Source organism: Corapipo altera, unplaced genomic scaffold (genome assembly GCF_003945725.1).
Source record: "Corapipo altera isolate COAL_440 unplaced genomic scaffold, ASM394572v1 0, whole genome shotgun sequence".
In the NCBI taxonomy this organism is placed as follows: domain Eukaryota; kingdom Metazoa; phylum Chordata; class Aves; order Passeriformes; family Pipridae; genus Corapipo; species Corapipo altera.
The window spans coordinates 10,179,813-10,201,464 of record NW_020884872.1 but is presented as its reverse complement, the minus strand read 5'-3'; the positions used below and the strand labels follow the sequence as shown (position 1 = coordinate 10,201,464).

The 21,652-nt window shown below is 35.5% G+C and overlaps 1 protein-coding gene across 11 annotated transcripts in view; it reads right to left on the bottom strand.

Annotated features, from left to right (window-relative positions):
- DMD (dystrophin) overlaps positions 1-21,652 on the bottom strand; it is a 918,699-nt gene that overhangs the window by 269,895 nt on the left and 627,152 nt on the right. For all 11 annotated transcript variants that reach the window (XM_027636380.1, XM_027636395.1, XM_027636430.1 and 8 more), the window contains one exon: positions 21,189-21,306. In XM_027636380.1, coding sequence (XP_027492181.1) covers positions 21,189-21,306 — 118 coding nt within the window. The remainder of the gene's footprint in view (positions 1-21,188; positions 21,307-21,652) is intronic.

Genomic DNA, 21,652 nt, shown 5'->3' with positions numbered 1-21,652 from the left:
CACAAGCTCTAAATCTATGATAAACATTTCTTTGGGAAAATACTTGGCTGATCTCCCTCAAAAAAAATATTACAGACTGGAATGAAGAGTTCAGGAAGTTAGTAGGTAATCTAAAAAACAAAAAAACAAAAACAAAACAAAACAAACAAAACCAAACAACCCCCCCTCCCAAATTTAAAATGTTTTCTTGAACCAGTGAGTGACCAAACCCACTTAACAAAGTACTTCACTTGTGGTTAAACACACCATGATATCTACATACTTAATCTGGCCTTTCTAAGCTACAATATACCAAAGAGTGCAGTAGTATTTCAGACAAAATATGTAGAAATAATTTATAATGATTATCATTATAAATGATAATTTATATATACATTATCATTTAGTTTAATGTAACATAAAAATCTCTTCATTATATATGTTTACAATTTCTAAACGATGCTCCCTGATCTGTTTTTGAATAAAAAAAAAAAAAACAACCAAGGCTCTATATTTTGCTTAAAATATGAGGTTTGCTTCCAAAATGAAAACCACAGTGTAAATCAGTGTCTCTTAAGGATGTATTTTGTTCACGTTCCCTTTTTAGTGGGATGTTTCTCACATAAGGAAAGGTGAACACCACTCATAGTTTCATGCCAAACACAAAAGTTCAGAAAATCCAATTTCAGTGTATTATATTGTGTTAAAACTGTTCACAGCAACTCATGAACCCCTCATCTGCATCTAATGACTGCAGAAGAGAAGGGTCAGAGAATTGCTATTAAATAATGTTGGACAGTAGAAGACAATTTTTAAAGTATTCTGAACACCACAGGATTTTGTGCAAGGGCACTGGAACATACGAAAGGCTTTCTCTGACTGGGTACTAACAGGAATAGGCTTGTCAATGTATTTAAGAGTGTTTTGTAATATAGCAGTGAGGAATCTTAATACAAAGTCCTTTCAGGCTAACATTCTGAACATAGCCTTAGAAGGGCTACTTCTGCTGTCAGGACTTTACAAAATCCTGAAGGTTACAATGTACACATCGGATTGTGCTGGCTTTGGTTGGGTTAGACTTAATTTTCTTCAGAGCGGCTGATATGGGACTGTGTTCTGGATTTGTGCTGAACACAGAGTTGATAATCTAGAGGTATTTTTGTTATTGCTGAGCAGGGTTTACACAGAGACAAGGCTTCTTCTGCTCTTTGTGCTGCCATGCGGCTGAGGAGACTGGGGTGCATGGGAGGTTGGGAAGAGAACTGCTGGAACAGGTGACTCCAACTGACCGAAGGGATATTCCAGACCATAAGACATCATGCTCAGTCTATAAAGTGCTAGGGGAAGAAGGAGGAAGGGTGGATGTTTGGAGTGATGGTGTTTGTCTTCCCAGGTAACTGTTCCATGTGATGGGGCCGTTCTCTCCTGGAGGTGGCTGAACGCCTGCCTGCCCACGGGAAGAAGTGAATTCCTTGTTTTGCTTCACCTGTGTGTGTGGCTTTTGCTTTTCCTACTGAACTGTCCTTATCTAAACCCACAAGTTTTCTAGCTTTTGGTCTTCTGATTCCCCTCTAATATCACTGGTGGGGGAGGGATGGGCAGCAGCATGGGGTGCAGGTGCTGCCTGGGGTTAAACCATGACAGGGATTCAACATAAGGAAAATTAATTTCTTCTGAAGTTTGATCATCTTCACCTGGAATGAGGAAGACAATCTTAGAAATAAGAAAAGGAGTTCTAAAACCAGAAAAATAGAAGAATCTATGACAGGTGAAGGAATTGTTCAAGCAATGGATTTACCCAAGTTAAGGAGAACTAAAAAAAAATGTTATTGCTATTTCCTACCTTGAATTTAAGGCCCTCAATAAATAAAGGCTCTCATTAAGTTAAAAAAAAAAAAAGGATAAAACAAAAGCAGACAAAATGCTATTGCAAGGATGACCAAATATCCTGAAAGTTAAGTAAGAACATTTAATATGTTTTTAAAAAGTAATTTTTTCCAGGAAGAAGCAACGTAATTGTCCTTACTGCACTCTCCATTGTAAAAGCATATTACTAAGATCAGACTTTGATCTTTACCTTTTATGTATCATTGTACCTACATACTGTGATGACAACACATTGGAAACACCTAGATAGACAGAACAAATGTGGCTACATGTGTAATGTTAATATCACTGAAGCATAGGAATTTTAAATAATTAGTAATGATGACAAAAGCCTTTTTCCCCCCTAGTTCAGTAGTTTCTGAAGCACCTCAGTTCACATTGTTCATTACAGCTAAGTCCTGTGCCTTCTACATTTCAAAGCCTAGTGTCTTTTTTTTTAGTGTGGCATGTCATTTTTGTATCTATTTTTCTTCCTTTCTTCCCTCGCCCTAAATTTGGCAACAGCACAATATCTTTATAGTAAGAATCAGTATTTCAAATTGTCTCTAGAGGATTCTTAATTATTCAGTACAGAAATTATTTACCAATCAATCTGTGAAGGGGCAAGCTAGAAAAAGCAGGACAACATTTTCTTTACAGACTTCATGAAAAGAAATAATGTATCAATCCATGTGGTCATTAACTAGTTTTATATAAATATAAAACCACAAAAATATTTGACAATTAACAAATCTAAACTGAGTGTCAGAAACACAAAATATATCATAGAATCAACCAGGTTGGAAAATACCTCCGAGATCATCAAGTCCAACCCTTGATCTGACACCGCCGTGGTTACCAGACCATGGCACTAAGTGCCACATCCAGTCTCATCTTAAAAACCTCCAGGGACAGTGAATCCACCACTTCCCTGGGCAACCCATTCCAATGTCTGATTACTCTCTCTGTAAAAAATTTCTTCATAATATCCAACCTAAACTTCCCCTGGCAGAGCTTAAGATCGTGCCCTCTTGTCCTACTGCCAGTTGCCTGGGAGAAGAGACCGACACCCACCTGGCTATAATAGGTTAGTCCCTGAAGTGAAGACCAAACCCCATCCATTTCCAAATCACAGTGCTCCAGGCAGAATTCTTCATTGTACTTTACTTACAAAAGTTTTGCACTTCCTTACTGTAAGTGTCCCAGCATGGCTCCAACCAGTCCCAGTTCAACACTGAACTCTCTCAAATGAGTAATTTAGGGCATGATGAGATTCTGCCAGTATGTAATTTCAAGGTTGCTATTCAGTTTCTTTTGTTTCCTATCTCTACTATTCCCCAGCTGTTAAATAGTGATTATATAATAAGGCAGTCAAAAGAAATTCTGCTGAACTGACCACTGAGTTGGTAAATTATTAGAAGCAACAACAAAGCAGAAAACAGCATCTAAAGCAATCAAACCCAAGATGTCTATTCTTCAATCCCGTTATCATTAATTTAGTATATTGAGGGAAGAACACTCTTAGTGAAGGAGACTGCTGCCTTAAGATTCAGTTTCGTTTATTAACAATTTTATAGGTTTTTTCATACTTTAGGTATAATAGAGAAACAAACAAAGATTAATCTCTTTTTCTTTGTTAAGTGTTCATATCATTGACAAGACAAATACAACTTCACTGAGAGAGTTTACTTTCTGCTGTTTATAATATAACCACAGTGGAAACAACAGAAAAGAAGTCTGAGAAGAAGCTTTCAGTCACAGAAGGAATAACATTCACGTTACTAGAAGTTATACTTAGCCTATGCAAAGATGAAAAAAGGATTAATTTCACGCCATTTTGGTAAGTCCATTGAATCTAGTACAGACTCCAAAAAAATGAACAAGTAACTGAATAGCAAAGGAATTTTGAGGCAGAAAGCCTCTACTTTCCTTGCCCAACAAATTACCTAAACTGCACTCATTTTGCTCTGTGGGAGAATGCTTTTCAAAAGCAAATGTCAATATATTGACATTTTCCTATAAAAGTAATAATTTCACTGTAGTTTCATAGATTTGAAGATGAAAAGGACTAATACAATCTGTCCTGCTGCAGAAGAGCAGAACTATAGAAAGTAATAACTCATGTTACCAGAGCTGCTGATGCACTGATTTTCAGGTTGGATTAATTTCTTTTGCAGTTGCAGCCCCATAACATACTTTCCTTTGAATGTTCTGGAAAGTTAATTGTTATGTATTGCATCTTACATCATATGATTTTCACTAATCTACACATCCATATAAAATTTAGTTTAGCTAAACTTTTGTGGCTATACAGAACACTAGTTTTTTCCAGTCTGCAAAATTTTAAGTGTGTCTTACTAAACAGTCAGCAGGTTTTCCGAGAGGCATAATGGAGAAACTAGAAAATACGGATTTAAACAGAGACATTGTACGTTACTGTACCTTTTTCACACTTTTTCCTTTCTACCACTATTCAGTATAGCTTCCCACATATTAGGGATAAAAAAATTAAGAAGAAAAAGTGATGCTATTATAGGGCTACAAGACTGTTCAGGAATCACATCAACCATGCACTGCATGAAAGACTTTCTGATGCTTTTTAATTTTGGCTCAGTCTTCTGTAAACCACATAAGTGGAATCACAGCCAAAATACCACTTAAACTTTATCTTATCTTGTGGTTACCTTGCTTTTTATTATTGTATTTTTCTAAGCAAATTAGCCAAACTAACTTTGTTTTTTTTTTTTTTAAATTGGGAAAGGTTTCAGTTAAAGTTCTTCATTTGTCAATTATTTTTTTTTGTAAGTGCTCTACTTTCTTTTCTGCTGCCTTCCACAACAGGAGGTGCCTGACTTGAGTCTTATTCTTCAAAGAGTAATCACTTTGATAAAGCCTATCATACAACATCCCTTGACAAAAGGATGCTGTCTCTGTTCTTATGAACAATCTGTACATCTGTGAGAGACTGGCCTAGGGAGAACATTTGGATAGTAGATGCAGAGTCAAGAGAGGATAAGTTTGAAACATTTCTTTTTTAATTGCTGAAGTACTTAAGGAACAGTTATAACATCCACTAAGTTGCTGCCTGTAGGCAACCATTATGGAGCTGAATGGGACACTATACAGTAGAGAACAGTTGGAGCCAGCCTACTCGGATAGTAATTTATATTTCAGCAGTCCTTTATCTTTCCTTGTAAAGCAGTATTTCTCTTAACCTTTTTCAGTGGCTTATAAAAGTCATACTTCTTAAATAATGACCTTAGAAAGTTATGGCAACTCTTTAATGTATATATATGGAAAACCACTAATAATGTGTCATCTAAGACGTTTTATACGTCCCTTAGATGGTCCCTTAGTAAAGTGATGAGAGGATTTAGACATTACACCCAAATTAATAGTGGGGTGGCAACATAGAATATCTAGTCTAATATGAAGTCTGCCATTCGTGCCAGTAAGATGTCAGATGTAGCTTTTATGCACCATTAATATATTATAAATTATTCCTTATCCTATATGTTTCATAATGCCAAATGACAGATTCTTTTACGAAGCCTATGCCTTACAAAAAAATCAGGCAAAACAGAAGTATGTACACAAACTAAGCTGAATATAAACAGAATGAATAATTCCTGGGAAGAAGGAGGGAACTGTGATCTTTTACACTATTGTGCAATATTACAGTTTTTAAGAACAGAAAAAAGGTATTACAAGGAAAACCAGCCGTTAGTCGTCTTTTTGGCGAGATGAAGAGCAATGAAAATGCATGAGAGCCCCAAGGGGAAGAATCTCGCCTTTCTTGGTTTCTTAGAGGCTAAGAAAGACAGGCAATAAGAGATTTCAACAGATTTAAATGTGTCTGTTTTTTCTTTAAACACAAGCAGTCAATAATCTCATTTTGTAGTTTGATACTTTTGGGGGGTAATTATTTCCAACTATTGCAAGTCTAATGTACTTTTGTTTTGTTTCACTAGGATAGAGCTTATTTTCTTTTATCTAAAAATCATTTCCATATGATCACACTAATGAAGGTCACTCTGTTCCTTTAGAAGTGTCAGATCAAACAGATTGAACTGAAAACTGTCAAGTGGTTTCCGCTAAGCACAGAGTGAGTAATTCTTCAACACTCTTAAGCATGCTTTTTACCTTGCTAGAGAGAGTGGGAGTTAGAGACCAGACTAAGCTGGTAGCACATCTAAAGAAATCAGTTTCTTACACCAAGCAAAAGCAACTTCTGTGACTGAGCACTGAGAAGGGCATGCAAGAGCTTATTATTTGAAAAGCAGGTCCTTCAGAAGGCATTCAGCAGTTTGTCAAGTTTTTAAAGAAGTATTTATGTATATAACACTTATCACCTCTCAAATGAAGTTTTCCTGTTTATTTTTTTCTCTAATGAGAAAGGTGGAAGAGCATTTACTTTGCACTTTAAAATGTTACACAATCTGTAAAATTCTGATGTGAGAAATAAACACACTAAAGAGAAGTAAGATTCTTTAGGATTTAGTATGAAATAGGTAACAAACCTAAGTGTAGTTTTGCTAGAAACCTACAGAAACAAATATATGTATCTGCATGTACATAAAGTGTTGACTAGGGAGATGGACAGATTAGAGAATGATCAGACACCTTTCTCTTGCCATCAGAGCCTTAAGAAGTAGAGCAGAATATTTACGGAGAAATGGACCAGCAGTCAGTCCCACAGATCAGGCAAGATGCAGAATCAGTAGTGACTCTTCCATGACCCCAGGAGCAGGAGGCATATGGACATGCCACTAGCAGTTAACAATTTTTTTCTGCACAGACTCTCACATTTGCAGGATATAAAAACAGAACTTCACAGTAAAATCATACTAATTGAAAAAACAGAGGGTTTCCTTGCTGGAATCATTTAATCATCTTTCAAAATGTTTGATTGATCCAATTTCCTTTGTTGTATGTAGAAAATATGTACTGCATTATTGAATTTAGCTACTTTCTTAAATATTCATAATATAATTATGAAGACTTACATTAGATTTAGAAATTATATTTAGACTGATAGAAAGTAACTGAAGCCACAGGATTAAGACTAATCTGATTAACTAGATGAGTGAATATGTAGGTAATCCAATTGTTTCAGTTAAAAAATTATAGAAAAGTTTTCAAACAACTTAATATAAGTTTTTTTAGCATTGTATTTTCTTAGCATTGTAAGGATTAATTAGAAGTAAGTAGGTATTTTCGTATTTATCTTTGTCCAAATGTCTGTTAATATTTTTTCCTAGGATTTTGGTTACTTAAGCTATTAAAAGGAAAATAATTCATAATTATATATCTAATTTCTGGTCATGGATGATAGATTTTATAGTAATCAACCTATCTACAAAATACTTAAGAATTTTTTTTTTTTCCAGAAGAAACTACTCATCTGTGCCTGTATTTAAAAATGGGATGTTAAGTTAGTGAAATTGTATTCTACTTTCTCTGAACATAATCAAGAATGTTCTTAGCATTATTAAAGTACATCAGCTTTCATATACTGATGCTTTCATAGACTTACATACCTACTGATGCAAAAACATAATGGTAAGTCTCATAGTTTAAGTTCTGATATGTGTGAAATTCATTACCTACCTAATGAAGCATATAGGCAACGAATTTTAGAATTCTCAGTAGCACATAACTTTGTGTTGCTATCATACATTCATGTTTACACTGCATATTTTTAACGTCATCAGCCGACTAACTCCTACTGAGTTTGGGCTGAGACTTGCTTTTCAAATATATCTGCATTTGGTATTCTGTTTGGTTTTGATTTAATAAATTCAGCTCTGACTGTAGGAGCAAGATATTGGGCGATCTTAAGAGTACCAAAACAGCTAGAAAATAAAAATAGACTTAGGAATTCAGCTATCAGGTTCCAAGTTAGTGAAGCAAAGTTTTGCAGACTGTTTATATTGCTCTTTTTTTCCTCGAGAAACAAAATAACTTCCTCAGGATAACCTCCACTCTCCACAAAAGCCATAAAGCTTTGATTCCTTTTACAGTAGATAAACAACAATCTCTTCCTTCTGTTATCTGATATTAAATATTATATGATCTGTCAGAATACCATCATCTAAAAGCTAGATTTGTTTTCTGTAATTCTCAAGGTCCAAATCCTTACCACTGTTATACCTACTCATTAAGCTGCATCAGCAAGGGTGAACTGGTGCACTTTGTGCAACGGTCAGAAAGCAGCTCTTATTGTTGCTCTTAACTCTGAGACCATCTGATGAGCTACAGTTGCTCTCTACAGTATTCTTTGACTGGGAACTACAAGCACAGACTATGGTGGATCTTTTGCTGTGCCCCTTGTGACAGTGTCAAATCTGCACAGTGATTCGACTGCTGCAGCTCCACAGCACGTGCCTCTCACTGGTGATCAGCTGGAAGACTCTGGGTCTACATTACCATGCAACAGGCACAGAAAGCTGGCAATAATGCTGAGTTTAGCTCAGTGGATCAATCAAAAAAGCCGTGCATGCATCAGGAAAAAAACCAAGGCAACAATGGGCCAAATCAAAAACCACCCCAGCTTTGACTTTTATTTTTGTCATTGAAAGCAAAGAAAACTTCCAAATGAGCAAAAACTGATTTAAAAACAAAGAAATAAAAGTGCTTTTTAAAAAAGATTTCTATATTCAACTGTAAGCATATATTTCAGGCATTTTATACTGAGTTAATAGTACATCTGAACCAACTCAATATTTTTTGTTATTTCACAACAGAAACAGATAACTGTATAAATTTATTTCACGTTACCAGTTTTTTATAATCACGGAATCATAAAATGATTTCATTTGGAAGAGCCCTTTAAAGACCACCTAGTTCCAATCCCCCTGTCATGGGCAGGAAAGCTTCCTCTAGACCAGATTGCTCAAAGTTCCATCCCACAGATTTTCTGGGCAACCTGTTCCAGTGCCTTACCACCCTCACAATAAAGAATTTCTTCCTAATATCCAATCTAATCCTGCCCTCTTTCAGTTTAAAGCCATTCTCCATGTCCTATCACTATCTGCCTTCATAAAAAGTCCCTCTCCAGCCTTCCTGTAAAATTCCCTTTAATACTGAAAGGCGGCAATGAAATGTCGCTGGAGCCTTCTTTTCTCCAGGCTGAACAACCCCAACTCTCTCAGAGTGTATTTCTAGGAGAGATGCTCCAGGCCTCATGGCCTCCTCTGCACCTGCTTTAACAGGTCTTTAACAATCTGTCCTGTACTGGGGACCCCAAAGGTGGATGCAGAACTTAATAATGCAGTGACATACCATTATAGGGTTTCCTCCATGATATATTTTCAGGGGCAGCTGAATATAAATTCCACCACAGACAGAAGCTTATAGGTTCAAAAGAAAGTCACATTTACACAATAGATTATGCACTTTACTGGTAATTTGGATTAAATAATTCTCTTACAATAATCTTCCAGAGAGGAGAAAAGATATCATGAGGCTGTAAATTAAAGACTATTTTTGGGCAAGACAAAAAGAAACTTTTTTTATTATTATTTACAATTACAGTCTTTTAGCTAAACTACATTAATGTTGAAAGATTTCCGAAGGTGAGTTAATTCCTTGTGGCTGTTGCTTCTACATCAGATTGACATTTCCACAGGTCTTACACCCCATTCTGTCTTCCCTCTCACACTTGCACCTATTTTTATATACTCTACAAGATGCTATCAGTCTGATACTGATTAATCCACACTTTTTCACACAGAGAAAGACAATTTTAGCTACCCAACACTTGAAATCCTTAAATTAAACTTTGTTAAAACAAAAAGCAAAGAAGTAGTTAATTTTCACACTTACAATGACCTTATGCACTTCAAAGTAAATATCCAAGAGAGTCAACTAAGGAAGCAATATACACTGCAGAAGAAAAGATATGTTTCCTCTGAAAATTCCAATACATTTAAACATTTTGAGCATTCTCTGTGTAGTTATACTGCTCCATTTTTTAAAACTAATTGCTGATTAGAAAATGAGAGTCCTATTATAAAAATACTGGTACTTAGCACTTTAAAGGAGAACAGCTCTGCAAGAACAGGAGTATGTCAGAAAAAAAATGTAAACTTTTTTCCCCCATTCTTAATTTAAAGGACTAGTTCTCAAAGTCACATGAACTGAGGCCCAACCTATGCAGCCTGGCATGCCATACACATATATTTGTTTCTTAATAACTAAATAGATACATAAATAATAATTAAAAAACCCCCAACATATCACAACTGTCATTTCAGTGTAATATTTTAGCTAATAAAAGGAAAAATTATATAATATGTCAATTGCACCAATACTGGGAAAAGGAAAGACTTGCCTGTTACTGTTGGGGTTTTGCTTGTTTGTTTGAGGAGATGTTTGGTTTGTTTTGGGGTGTTGTGTTTTTTTTAATCAGATGTCAGTGCTTTTTGTTCATGTTCTCTATGGTGCTCCAACATGGATCAAAACATTGATGAGACATCACATGGACTGAACTTAATTGACTTAATTGACACACTTCAAAGTCACTATTCTGATATGGCTTAAACTGGGCAAACTTTGAACCTAACACCCTGCATGGGTTTGAACTGAATATTGGGAAGCACTTCTTTACTGAGAGGGTGGTCAGATAGTGGAATAGGCTTTCTGAAGAGATGCTTGATGCCCCATGTCTGTCAGCTTTTAAGAGACATTTGGACAACACCCATAACAACACATTTTAACATTTGATCAGCCCTGAAGGGGTCAGGCACTCAGACTAGATGGTCACTTTAGGTCCTTTCCAACTGAAATATGTTCTATTCTGCATTTTATCACTTTTTCAGGAAAGCCCATGAAATGGAGCATAGAAAAGGTATCCAATGAACAGATTAAACCATTACTGTTGCCATTCTAATATTATGGTGCAGTGAGGTGCCAAGTTTCAAAAGTAGAGAAATTCAGAGAGACTAATAATACTGGAAATGTAATGAATATTCTGCAAAATTATTACATCTCTTCATCTGAAATACTCCACTCATTTCTACACTTGAGACGATAAAGCAGACATAAACACAGTCTGACACTTCCAGCAGAAATTTCCATAGCATAGGCGTTTGCTCTACAGTACACAAGTTCCCATCCAATTAAAATATAACAAAATACATTTTTTTTCCCTGAAATATTCTGTTTTAAACTCTAAGTTTTACCAAGCCCAGATGCCACCACTTTCTCACCATATATCAGACTACTCAACATCAACCTTCATTTGCTGATACTTGGCTGGGATTGTCCTCTGACAAATCATTCTCTCACCTGTCACTCAATAGGCCTGCTGATAAGAAAGATGAAATCTCCAGAACTTTTATACTTTTTCTCCTTCCCTTCCTTTTTACTATGATAAAGGCTGAAAGATTTTTATCCACTAAACACAGACAGAAAAGCCTCAGAGTCACCATTTTGGTGCTGAAAACAATGATAACATTAAATTCTTTGAATTATCTACAGTATTTCATAAATCACCATAGTAAAGGTTTGATATACATAACAAAATGAAACCACTCACCAAAGTCTTAGGACCTCTCTCACACAAAGCCAATATTTACTCAGGTTGGACTTGCAAAGGAGCTTTGGGGCTATGTAAAACATTCTTTTTATTATTGGTTTATTCCTGACTCAAGCAAAACTAAAAGCACAACAAATTTATATTGAGGATAGCCAAAGTAAAATCCCTAGGCCAAACATACTCCAGGATGCTTAACTAGATTGTGTGAGAATAACTGCAGGTTCCAATATATGTTTTGTGTATTGCATCCACTTTAGGAAAAGAAATGGGACACAATGTACACCAAAATCTGCACTTTCCTGATATGGTTGATTTTGTGGCATCTAAATTCAGCTTGTAATCTCTGCAGAGCAGGACCTTTGTTTCCTGTTTGGTCTGTAATTACTACAGAAAATTATGGTCTGGTATAACTGAATATATACTGTTCTGACACAGCTTTTAAAATAACTGTGGACATTAAATGTTGCCCACCAAACTGTCAGTGGACAAATAATTTGATTCCATTCTGAAAACTTTGTTTCTGAACAGCTCCTTTTTTATTTCCATTTATTTTCATTTTGACTAATTTGTTCAAACCCAGCTAGCATAGCTCTTCTGTTTGTATCATTGTGGATAAAAATGAAATAAAATGAATATTTTTAAAGTTTGTATGCCTGCTTCTATTTAAATTTACAATATTCTGTGCAGGTTACTATTTCTAACACAGTACTACCTTGAAACACTGACCAAAAGAGCAAAGAGTGAGAGGTTGGTGAAGATACATGAAGAAGCAAAAAGAGGCACATCTGGAGAAAAAAAATGGAGGAGACGTGGAAGAGGACAGCGTTGGGAACAGGGTTGGAGGCACACCCTTGGAAGGAGACACTCTCAGCATGTCCTGCCTTCACAAGCAAACCCCTCAGCCGAGGGCAGAGGCAGCTTTCAGCCCAGTGGGTTGCTCTGATGTCTTTTTCATAACCCCCCACTGCATCTTCAAAATGGTTTTCACAGTTGTAAATACAAAAGGTTAGGTACTCAGTGGTTTCATAGATTATTAAAAATCTTCCAATTATCAAAATCACCCATAAAATACATAAAAGGATAACCATGAAAATGCAACAAGTATGTGGACAAAAAATTGATGCAATGTTTTTCAAACAGATGGCAGGAGATGTGTCACAGCACAGTTCCTGGATTCTGTACTTCAGGGGGTTTCTACCAGATACAACGTTTGAAAATCTCATGATTCCCGAAAGTGCTGACCAGTCATTAAATTATACCATCTTTCCCAAATTTAAAACCAAATGCCAAATCCAAATGACATTCTTAGCCGTTACTGACAAGTATTCTGACAAAAGATAGATTCAGATATGTGATAATATCAAGTCCAGTAATAAAGAATGTCAGCATTGAAATGCCAACATTCACAGAGAGAACTCTTGTAAAAAGTAAATCCTAGTAAACAGTGAAAAGATTTAATATAAAATACGAGTAATTTTTATGCTTGTATAGACTGACTGAACTTAACTTTTAAACCTTCAATTAAAATAAAATCATGAATTGAAGCTATAAACTAAAAATACTAAAACTCTACATAAAGAGAGTGAAAACTAGGGAGATAACGTAGCTTTTTAGGGGGTAAATGCGATGCTTTTGTTAAAAATGGAGCTTTAATACTTCCCTTAAAGAAAAAAGGGAATGCATCCAAACCATATAATGCAATACTTTTGAGACTTCCAAACTTATGACATATTAAGCAGCCCTAGCATTTAGCAAGAAATAGAAATTGCCTATATTAAAAAAAATTAAATAAAATAATTTTCCAGGATCTTGAATAATTATAGTCTCACAGATTTTAAGGTTAGACAGCAACTTCACTTATATAATCACAGTGATGGAATTTCATCAGTAGATAGGGAGTTTAAGTTGCTTATAAAAAGAATTTTAACTTTGAAAATAATTCTTGAAGCACATAATGTTAATACATTTAGAAATAATGGGCAGTTGTTTCTCTTTCATTTTCGAAGCTTGATAATTTTGGATATTTACTTGCAATGGAAATGGGCCACAAGTATGCTTAGAGGTGATGTAAGTATTTCTAATGTCAAATTATTTACTCTATTAGTTTTAACATTGCAAATGGAGCCTTTCCAGTATCAAAGAGAAAAAATATTCCTTTCTGATTATCCGGTCACCACACAAGTCAATAGAACATCATCTACCTCAGAGAAGATGTACGTCAAATCTCTCCAGCATTTATTATTTTACATAAATGTTAACTAACATTTGCAAAATGAGACTGAATTCAATTTTGAAATCCAGTGTAATTAAACCCAGAGTTTTTGCTGTAACACTGTAAATAGGAAGTCTCACATTAGATACTGTTAAATATGTTGAAAAATCTAAAATAATTCAGTGATTGCTTCCCTAAAGAACTAAATGTTCTTGGCAGTTTTGGTCAATTAAACGTTTCAAAAAAATATTTTAACTTCTCTAATTAAGATATGAAAGATTTTGAATCCTGAGAAGCACTCTCAATTTACTTCACATTTGCATACTTAATTCTTCAGTACGTTTCATTTTTAAATATTCTTCAGAAGGACGTGGTGCTAACCATTTCAGAGGCTAGATGGTAAATGAGTAAGAGTTGCCATTTCATCCAGTGTGGCAGTTTTGCTTATAAAACTTTTGCCAAGTGAATTTATTTCTCTGTGAAGCTACTGAGACACTGGTCTTGTTAAACTAAAAAGAGAAAGCTCCTTCAAATGAATATATGTATGAAGATTTTTCACAAAGACTATAGGAACAAAGACAGGTAGTTACATAAAACCAATCCATTAAAATATGACTCCTCTCAAGCTTAGAAGAAGGAAAAGATGCCCCTAACAACATTATGAATACCACTTACCGGAGCAGGGGAGCAGACAATTCTACTTGGGGAAAGGAATTATTACCTGCTGACCTCATTTCATGTCTGCTGGTGGTTCTGGGCCACACCCACTTTCACCTAATTGGTGACTGGGTAGGTTGAAGGTTGAGGGGCAAAGGGCTGAAGATTTATATGCTTTGGTGCTTTTATTCAAATCACCTCTATCACCTCAGTGTCCAAATATTGTAAGAACTACAGGGTGAATGGCAGAATATTAAACAGGCTTGAATTGTCTTGACACTATAAATTACAAAAACGTTTTTATCTATATTCTGATTAACCACCTCTGTTGACTCAATCCTTAAATGATAACCAGCAGGTTAAAACAAGACACAAAGCAGACTCAAACAGCAGCTCTCCCACAATGCTGTACCAAATTGTTCCCTAAGCTAAAGAGGGAAGTACATTCTCCTTCTGTCAGGTGATGGTATATCCCAAGTCTTTCAACCAGTTAACTTCGTGTACCCATGTCTATCTCATACAACAAAGCACAACCTGTAAATGTGAAGCATCCCCTACCAAATCATGCTGTCCTTATTCTGGGTGGCTGGTTTGTGGCTTCCCCCTCTCCCCCTCCCGCCCCCCCCCTTGCCCTCTTCTGGACCTCATTGAAACTATTTACAGGCTTTTTAAAAAAATATTTAATATCACTCTTTCCTTCAACACAGCCTTACAATCTCACTGGATTTTCTCTTTGCACTCACTTGGACTGTTCACAAGTTCAGAGTTAGCCAAGAACTCACTTTTCCTGATGAGAGATCTGGTCAACCATTCTGCTCTCTTAGGGGTTTTTTTTGAGAATAGATGACAAACTTTTACTAATACTTATGATTTGGATACAATCAAATGCCTCTATACAACACAGCAATCCAGGCTTCCTGCCTTCAAACACAGACTGATTTCTAGCAACTGAAACTTCTTATCTATTTAGAAGTAACTAGTCTAGAACTAGCCAGTTCCACTTGAATTACCACACAACAAGTTTTATAATTATCTAATTATCCTTTCTTCACAGGATTGAGATCTGAGAGATCTGAGCAAGCCACCAGCAATGATACCACCTAATACATTTATCACCTCTGCGATTACCAAAAAATCTGTGCCACTCCTACTCAAGAATATAACCAGAACTGAAGAGTGGTCACCTTGTAGTCTCACAGCCTTCTCTGGAGCACTATGACATTTGAAGTAGGCAGCTGAGATCTTGCCCTTTGTCCACTGATCCATATGCTTCCAGTATATATAGACTGAGAAGTCATATATAACTGTATTTTCCCTATCATTCAGACATTTCTGGGGCATGTTATTGCCCATTCTTAAAGGGTAACTCTCCCCAGTGTTCCAAAATAGCTTCTTGCTCCTTCTTAAAATGTCCCATAACTTTCTTACAGATCCTACAGCAGCAAATGTGCACCAAGGAACTGGTTTCAAATTATATACTCTTCTCAGAACCATGCTATCCCTTTCAGAGCTGTGGTTTTATCTTGTTACTGACATTTTGTTAAAAACCAACAGTTTCTCCCTTGCTTCCTTTCTATGGCATAGGAAAAAAAAGTTGTCAGATGTAAAGTAGTACATTGCAATGATAGTAAACTTTACGTGTTTATGACATGGGAAAACTATTACTTAGGTTCTTGAGAAGTTCTAGAAGTATGTGGAATCTAGAGAATAGAACACTTGGATTTATTCAATAATTCAGCTTAAAAATATCAATAAGATAACTGGAAAACTGTATGCAAATATAGTTTGTTCTTATACTTTTTTTTTAGTCTTGATAAGTAGGGAGTTTACTACTAGATGACAAATCCCAGATTGTCTGAATTTATTTTTTCAACTGGTAAACTCATCATTTGTATTCAGTCGTTCTAAGAGAAAACCACATGGATAGCAGTACGATGGAAATGGCTATTTTATTAAGATGTCAAGAACAACAGTGCAGCTGTAATTCACTGCGGAGTTTCTGTACATTTTGTAGTGAAAGTGATGTCAAGTTGATGATTTTGTCATAAAACTGTCAAATACAGAAAACTACTAAATAAAGGCATTTTATGTAGTGGCACAGAGACACTTAGACTCTTTCCAGATTAGTTCAAATGCAGCTCTGCTAACAACCAATTATAGCATAAAGGTTTTCTTAAAAAAAAACAACAAATGAACAAGAAAAAAACCAAACCCAAACAAATAAAAAACCAAACCACAAAATCAAAATACCTCTTCTGAAGACATCCTCTATAAATTATTCATGTATTTGTGGACTTGGTTTTTAAAACTGTCAAAGAAAATTTCAAAAGGAATCATTTGGTCCCAAAGCGTAATTCTTGATCAAAATAATCTTCATTGAAATGCTTGTATATTAAAATGCTTGTATTTATTGCTAATATTTATGTATTTAGTGTAATAGAAATCAATTAACTTCTCAAGTGGTATTTTGCGAGGACACTAAATTTCACACAATTTCTGAAGAAAGATGTGTGTTACTTTGGTTTATAATCTTGAAAGGGAGATTCTTTGGTCAGTAAGAGATTCTTTCTTCATACAGTTCTATAAATATTAATTTCCCTACCTCCTCTATCACTTACACAGCCAGAAAACACATTAGCAAAATTGGGATGTAAATTACTAGCAAAGCAAAACCACCGAAAGTTTATGCACTGTTATCTCTTGCATATGTGTGAACACAGCAGTAGGAAGGTCTGCTATTTAAAGTTTCTTACATTTCCAGAATCTATCAAAATCTACGACAGTCTTTGTAATTGCTTTGGTATTTCTGATTCTAAGACTGTAAATTTGTTTGTATTATCTCTCAATATATTTCTACATGGACTTGTTACCAGTTTTCTGTATTTATACATAGAAGCTGATGGAAAATAAGAGCAATTTTCAAATTTTAATTACTACTAAATTCAAAGTTGCTTGTAAACCCATTCATTTTAAAGAAACAACATTTTCATCAGTAGTAAAGCAAAGTGTTTTGGAGCTGTGACATGTTATGCAGAGAAAAATGTTATTGTAGAGCATATGGTTCTATTAGAACAGAATGATTCTGTATTAAAAGAGCAGAGAGGAATCTTGATTTTTCCCACAGCTTTTTCCCACAGCTTTTCCACAAGACTAAATGTAATTATTATTCTTCTGTATCCTCCAATGTATAAGTTGTAAACAAACTATGAATTGAATACATAGAATACACAAAGATTTAAGTATAACATTATGCAAACGTAAAAAAATATTTACTTTATAGAGCCTTCATAGAGCCAAGGTCTTTAAAAGTAGTATAGCTCCAACAGTTTCATGCAAATAATGGAGTAAGGGTGGGGAAAGAAGGTTCAAAGCAAAGAATTAGATTGTTTGAGCTCATCTTTAACTACTGGTTTTATTTCCTAAAGAAAGACTAAATCTACGCAATACTATGACAATTCTGTTGAAAATAACCTCATTACTATAGATTTTTTTTGCAATTCATAGGGACTTTCACAAATGTCTTTTTCTTCCTTTTGTATAAAATGTTTACCTTGTTTGTTTTTAGAAAATACTTCACAAAGGAAATAATTTTTCTAAATATATTTCAAAGTTAGACTTTTACAAACATAATATTCATATTTCTGCAAGCAGAGTGACTTAAGAGTTAGCAATGTTAGCACAAAAGCCATAACCTTCAGAGTTTAATTCCATTTGATGGCACGCAAACACATCCTGTAATGAAGAATGCAGCCAGCTCTATTCCTGTTGAGCATCTGAGTCTCATTTAATATTTATAATATATCTCTTCAGTGATACTGGCCAGATGATTGTGTTGGGGTTTTTTTCTATTACTTTAATAACAAAAGGCAATGAACAACCAAGTCATACAAATTAACTCATCTTCTCAGCTTTTCATTTCTCAAAGTGTGAGATCCCGTGCTTCCACCCAGGAAGTGCACTAGATATAGTCAAGCCTATCAGCTCCTACGTGACAGACCAATGCATTGCAGGCCTGAATTCCCTTTCCTTTGTGATGGGATCTGATGCATCTGGCATCTGATGATGCACTTTTGGGCATCGCAATATACGAAAGATATGAAGCTTTTAGAAAGTGTCCAAAGGAGGGCAACAAAGATGATGAAGGGCCTCCAGGGGAAGCCGCATGAGGAGCAGCTGAGAGCACTTGGTTTGTTCAGACTGGAGAAGAGGAGACTGAGGGGAGACGTCCTTGCAGTTACAACTTCCTCATGAGGTGGGTAGGAGGGGCAGGCACTGATCTCTTCTCTGTGGTGACCAGTGAGAGGACCCGAGGGAATGGCCTGAAGTTTTGTCAGGGGAGGTTTAGGTTGGATATTAGAAAAAGGTTCTTCCCCCAGAGGGTGGTTGGGCACTGGAACAGGCTCCCCAGGGAAATGGTCAGAGCACCAAGCCTGATGGAGTTCAAGAAGTGTTTGGACAATACTCTCAGGCACATGGGATGACTTTTGGGAATGGTCCTATGCAGGGCTAAGGGTTAGACTCGATGATCCCTGTGGAGCCCTTCCAGCTTGGCATATTCTGTGACACTGTGTCAGTACGGAAGGCTGGTTGTGAGAGTGGTACACAGCTGCTGCAGAGGAGCACCAATGGCACAGTGCTGGTGTTCAGGTCATGAAATAGAATAGATTAAATGAGTACTAATGACTGCTAAAACATAACCATGTAATCTATTAGCATTCATGAGCAGGGGAAAATCTCAGGAAATGGGAAATGGTCTGTGGATGAGGTAGTCAGAGAGGACTTGCAGCAGGACCTCAATGCAAGGTCCAATTCAAACCAAACAGAGCAATCTCCACCTTCTCTGATATATAGAGGAAAAAAGTCGTGCAATTAAAAATATAAAAATTACTGTCCTTTAAAAGAAATACTTTAGATGACAGTATACGTGGCAAATATTCAGATGACAATAGATGTAGCGAATATTCAGAAACACCTTATGTGCCATTAGCATCTTTTTTACCCCCAGATAAATATCATGATCTCCTTAAAATTTAAAAGTAATAAATACATCTTGAACAGTGCTTAATATTGCCTACAATTTTACAAATATAAACTAAATAAATATGAAAAACCTTCATGAATCTAGTTTGCTGCCTCAGAAGACTAGATCAAAAATGGCCCCAGTCATACTTTAAGATGTACTTGAAAGAACATAAAGGGACATGACCTGTATCTAATCCATCAGAAGTTGCACTTTTGTAAACAAGGATATTGACAGTTTCAGCATAAAAAATTAATTACTAAATCACAGTAAAACTGAATTTTTTACTTTAAATTCAAAACTAATTGATAATTTTGGGAATTCTTATAGACAAAAACTAAATCATCATGTACCATGTAAAATGTATTCACCACACCGCTAGCCACACGCAAGCTGTAATATAGTTGTGTTACCACATACTCATTCATGATTTACAGTCCAATAGATGCTCTCCTTTTTTTGCTTTATGAGCAAGAAACATTTAATCTGTCTTAAAAGGTAATTTCACTTAAAGTGAAGTGCAGTTTTCCAATAGAACAAAGTTTAGTCATGCATAAAATTCACACGAGGGCATATAGGAATTATGCTTGCATTTCATGTAAGTCTACAATTCTTATCTTCTAAAGACTTGTCTCATAACTAAAAATTAAAACATACTAGAAAATACTGATAAGAGTGCTACACTGGTTGTAGCTGTGAAGTTAAGGTATACGTACACACTTCATCTGAACTTAACTATGTGATTCTAACATTCGTTTGCATGTCAAACAGGAACAGATTCTTATGCAATAAGCACTATCCTTTTCTTCTCAAACATTAGTTATAACACAGCTTCTCTCTCTCCCAGTTGTATGTTTTCTTCTCATGGCAAAGGAAGAGAAAAGCAGTTTAACAATGTTATTTTACATAAGATATGGTCTAAATGGTATCCATATGTGAGTCAAACAATGCAGTCCAAACACACAATGTGATTTTGAGATATTATGAAATGTATTTACCTGATGGAATAAAAAGAAAGAGATAATGTGTATATAGATATATTTAATTTTTAATTATGGGGACAGAAAAGTTGAGTCTACATTTATACCTTCACAGTCATCAGTCTCAGGGAGCAATCCCTGATTGCCATGCCATGATGTACAGAACAGTTTGCACAAAGCACTTGGCCTGGGTCTTCCCTAAGCTCCATAGCAGACCTTGAAAACCACAAAAAAAATTCATTTTTCATAGCTTTTAGTCCTAAGTACTGAGAATAATCACTGAAGATATAGAGCAGTCCACCACAGAGGGCTGTTTCTATAGCACGACCTTGGGAGTGTGTTTCATCCCATAGTGTGAGATATAAAGACGTGCAAGCATCCAAGGGTAATAATGCTATAGAGTCTTCTATAGACTTCTAAAACCTAATCTACTCATTTTTCCACCTTAGTCACAGCTAGTTGGTTAATTCTGGATAGGGAAAACAGAACTGAAGAAATAATAGAGTAATGCAGAGCATCATCAGACTTGTGCGTCAGCTGAGGGGAGATGAAAGAAGAGCGTGCAGCTGTACTACGGGGGATGGAATCGAAAGCATCTTACAAGCCTGTGGCTATATTCTGTGAATTCTTTCTTTCTCCTTGTTTAAGAATAAATGTATTTCTTTATCTACAGTGCTCACATTCTATATTTCATACAATGTCTTCCACTATGAAGATGAAATGAAGGTGAAAAATTTGAAATATGGGATCACTGAGTTTCACTGACATTTACTCTATATGCAATTTGGAAAATCTGTATGAAAATTGTCTCCTGATGGAACTCCCCTTCTCATGGCAAAGGCATAAAGTATCTGAAAATTACTATGCTTATTAGATATTACAACATTTTCCATGTTTGTTGAAATGTCATATGATAGAAGAATCACCACTTACTGCGGTCAGTAATTATTGTTCTGGCCTCTTGATTACTCGTCTTGTTTTTCAGATTTTGTGCTGCAGTTATTAGTTCATCCAGCTGGGGACGTCTTTTCTCCAGATCCTGTAGTATTGCCTAGTTGAACATAAATACAAAAATAAAACAAAGTTAAAAGCATATAGAACTGTAGAGAAGACCACATATTGGGACTTTTTTTGTGTGTTTACTTAATTTAAAGCAAAAAGATTGTTTGCTATTTCAAATATTATGAAGAATTATGTCTAGACCTTCTAAGTATTGTTCTTACTCTTTATATAAAAATACCAAGGACAACTTGTAATAATAATTAAAAATCAACCTATAACACTAGACAAATAAAATTGACAATCATTCTTCATTTTTAACACATAAAATTATGCAGGATAAGCTATTCTCCTGTATAAAGCTATAGAAAGGCACTATTTTTCAATATTCTTTTAGA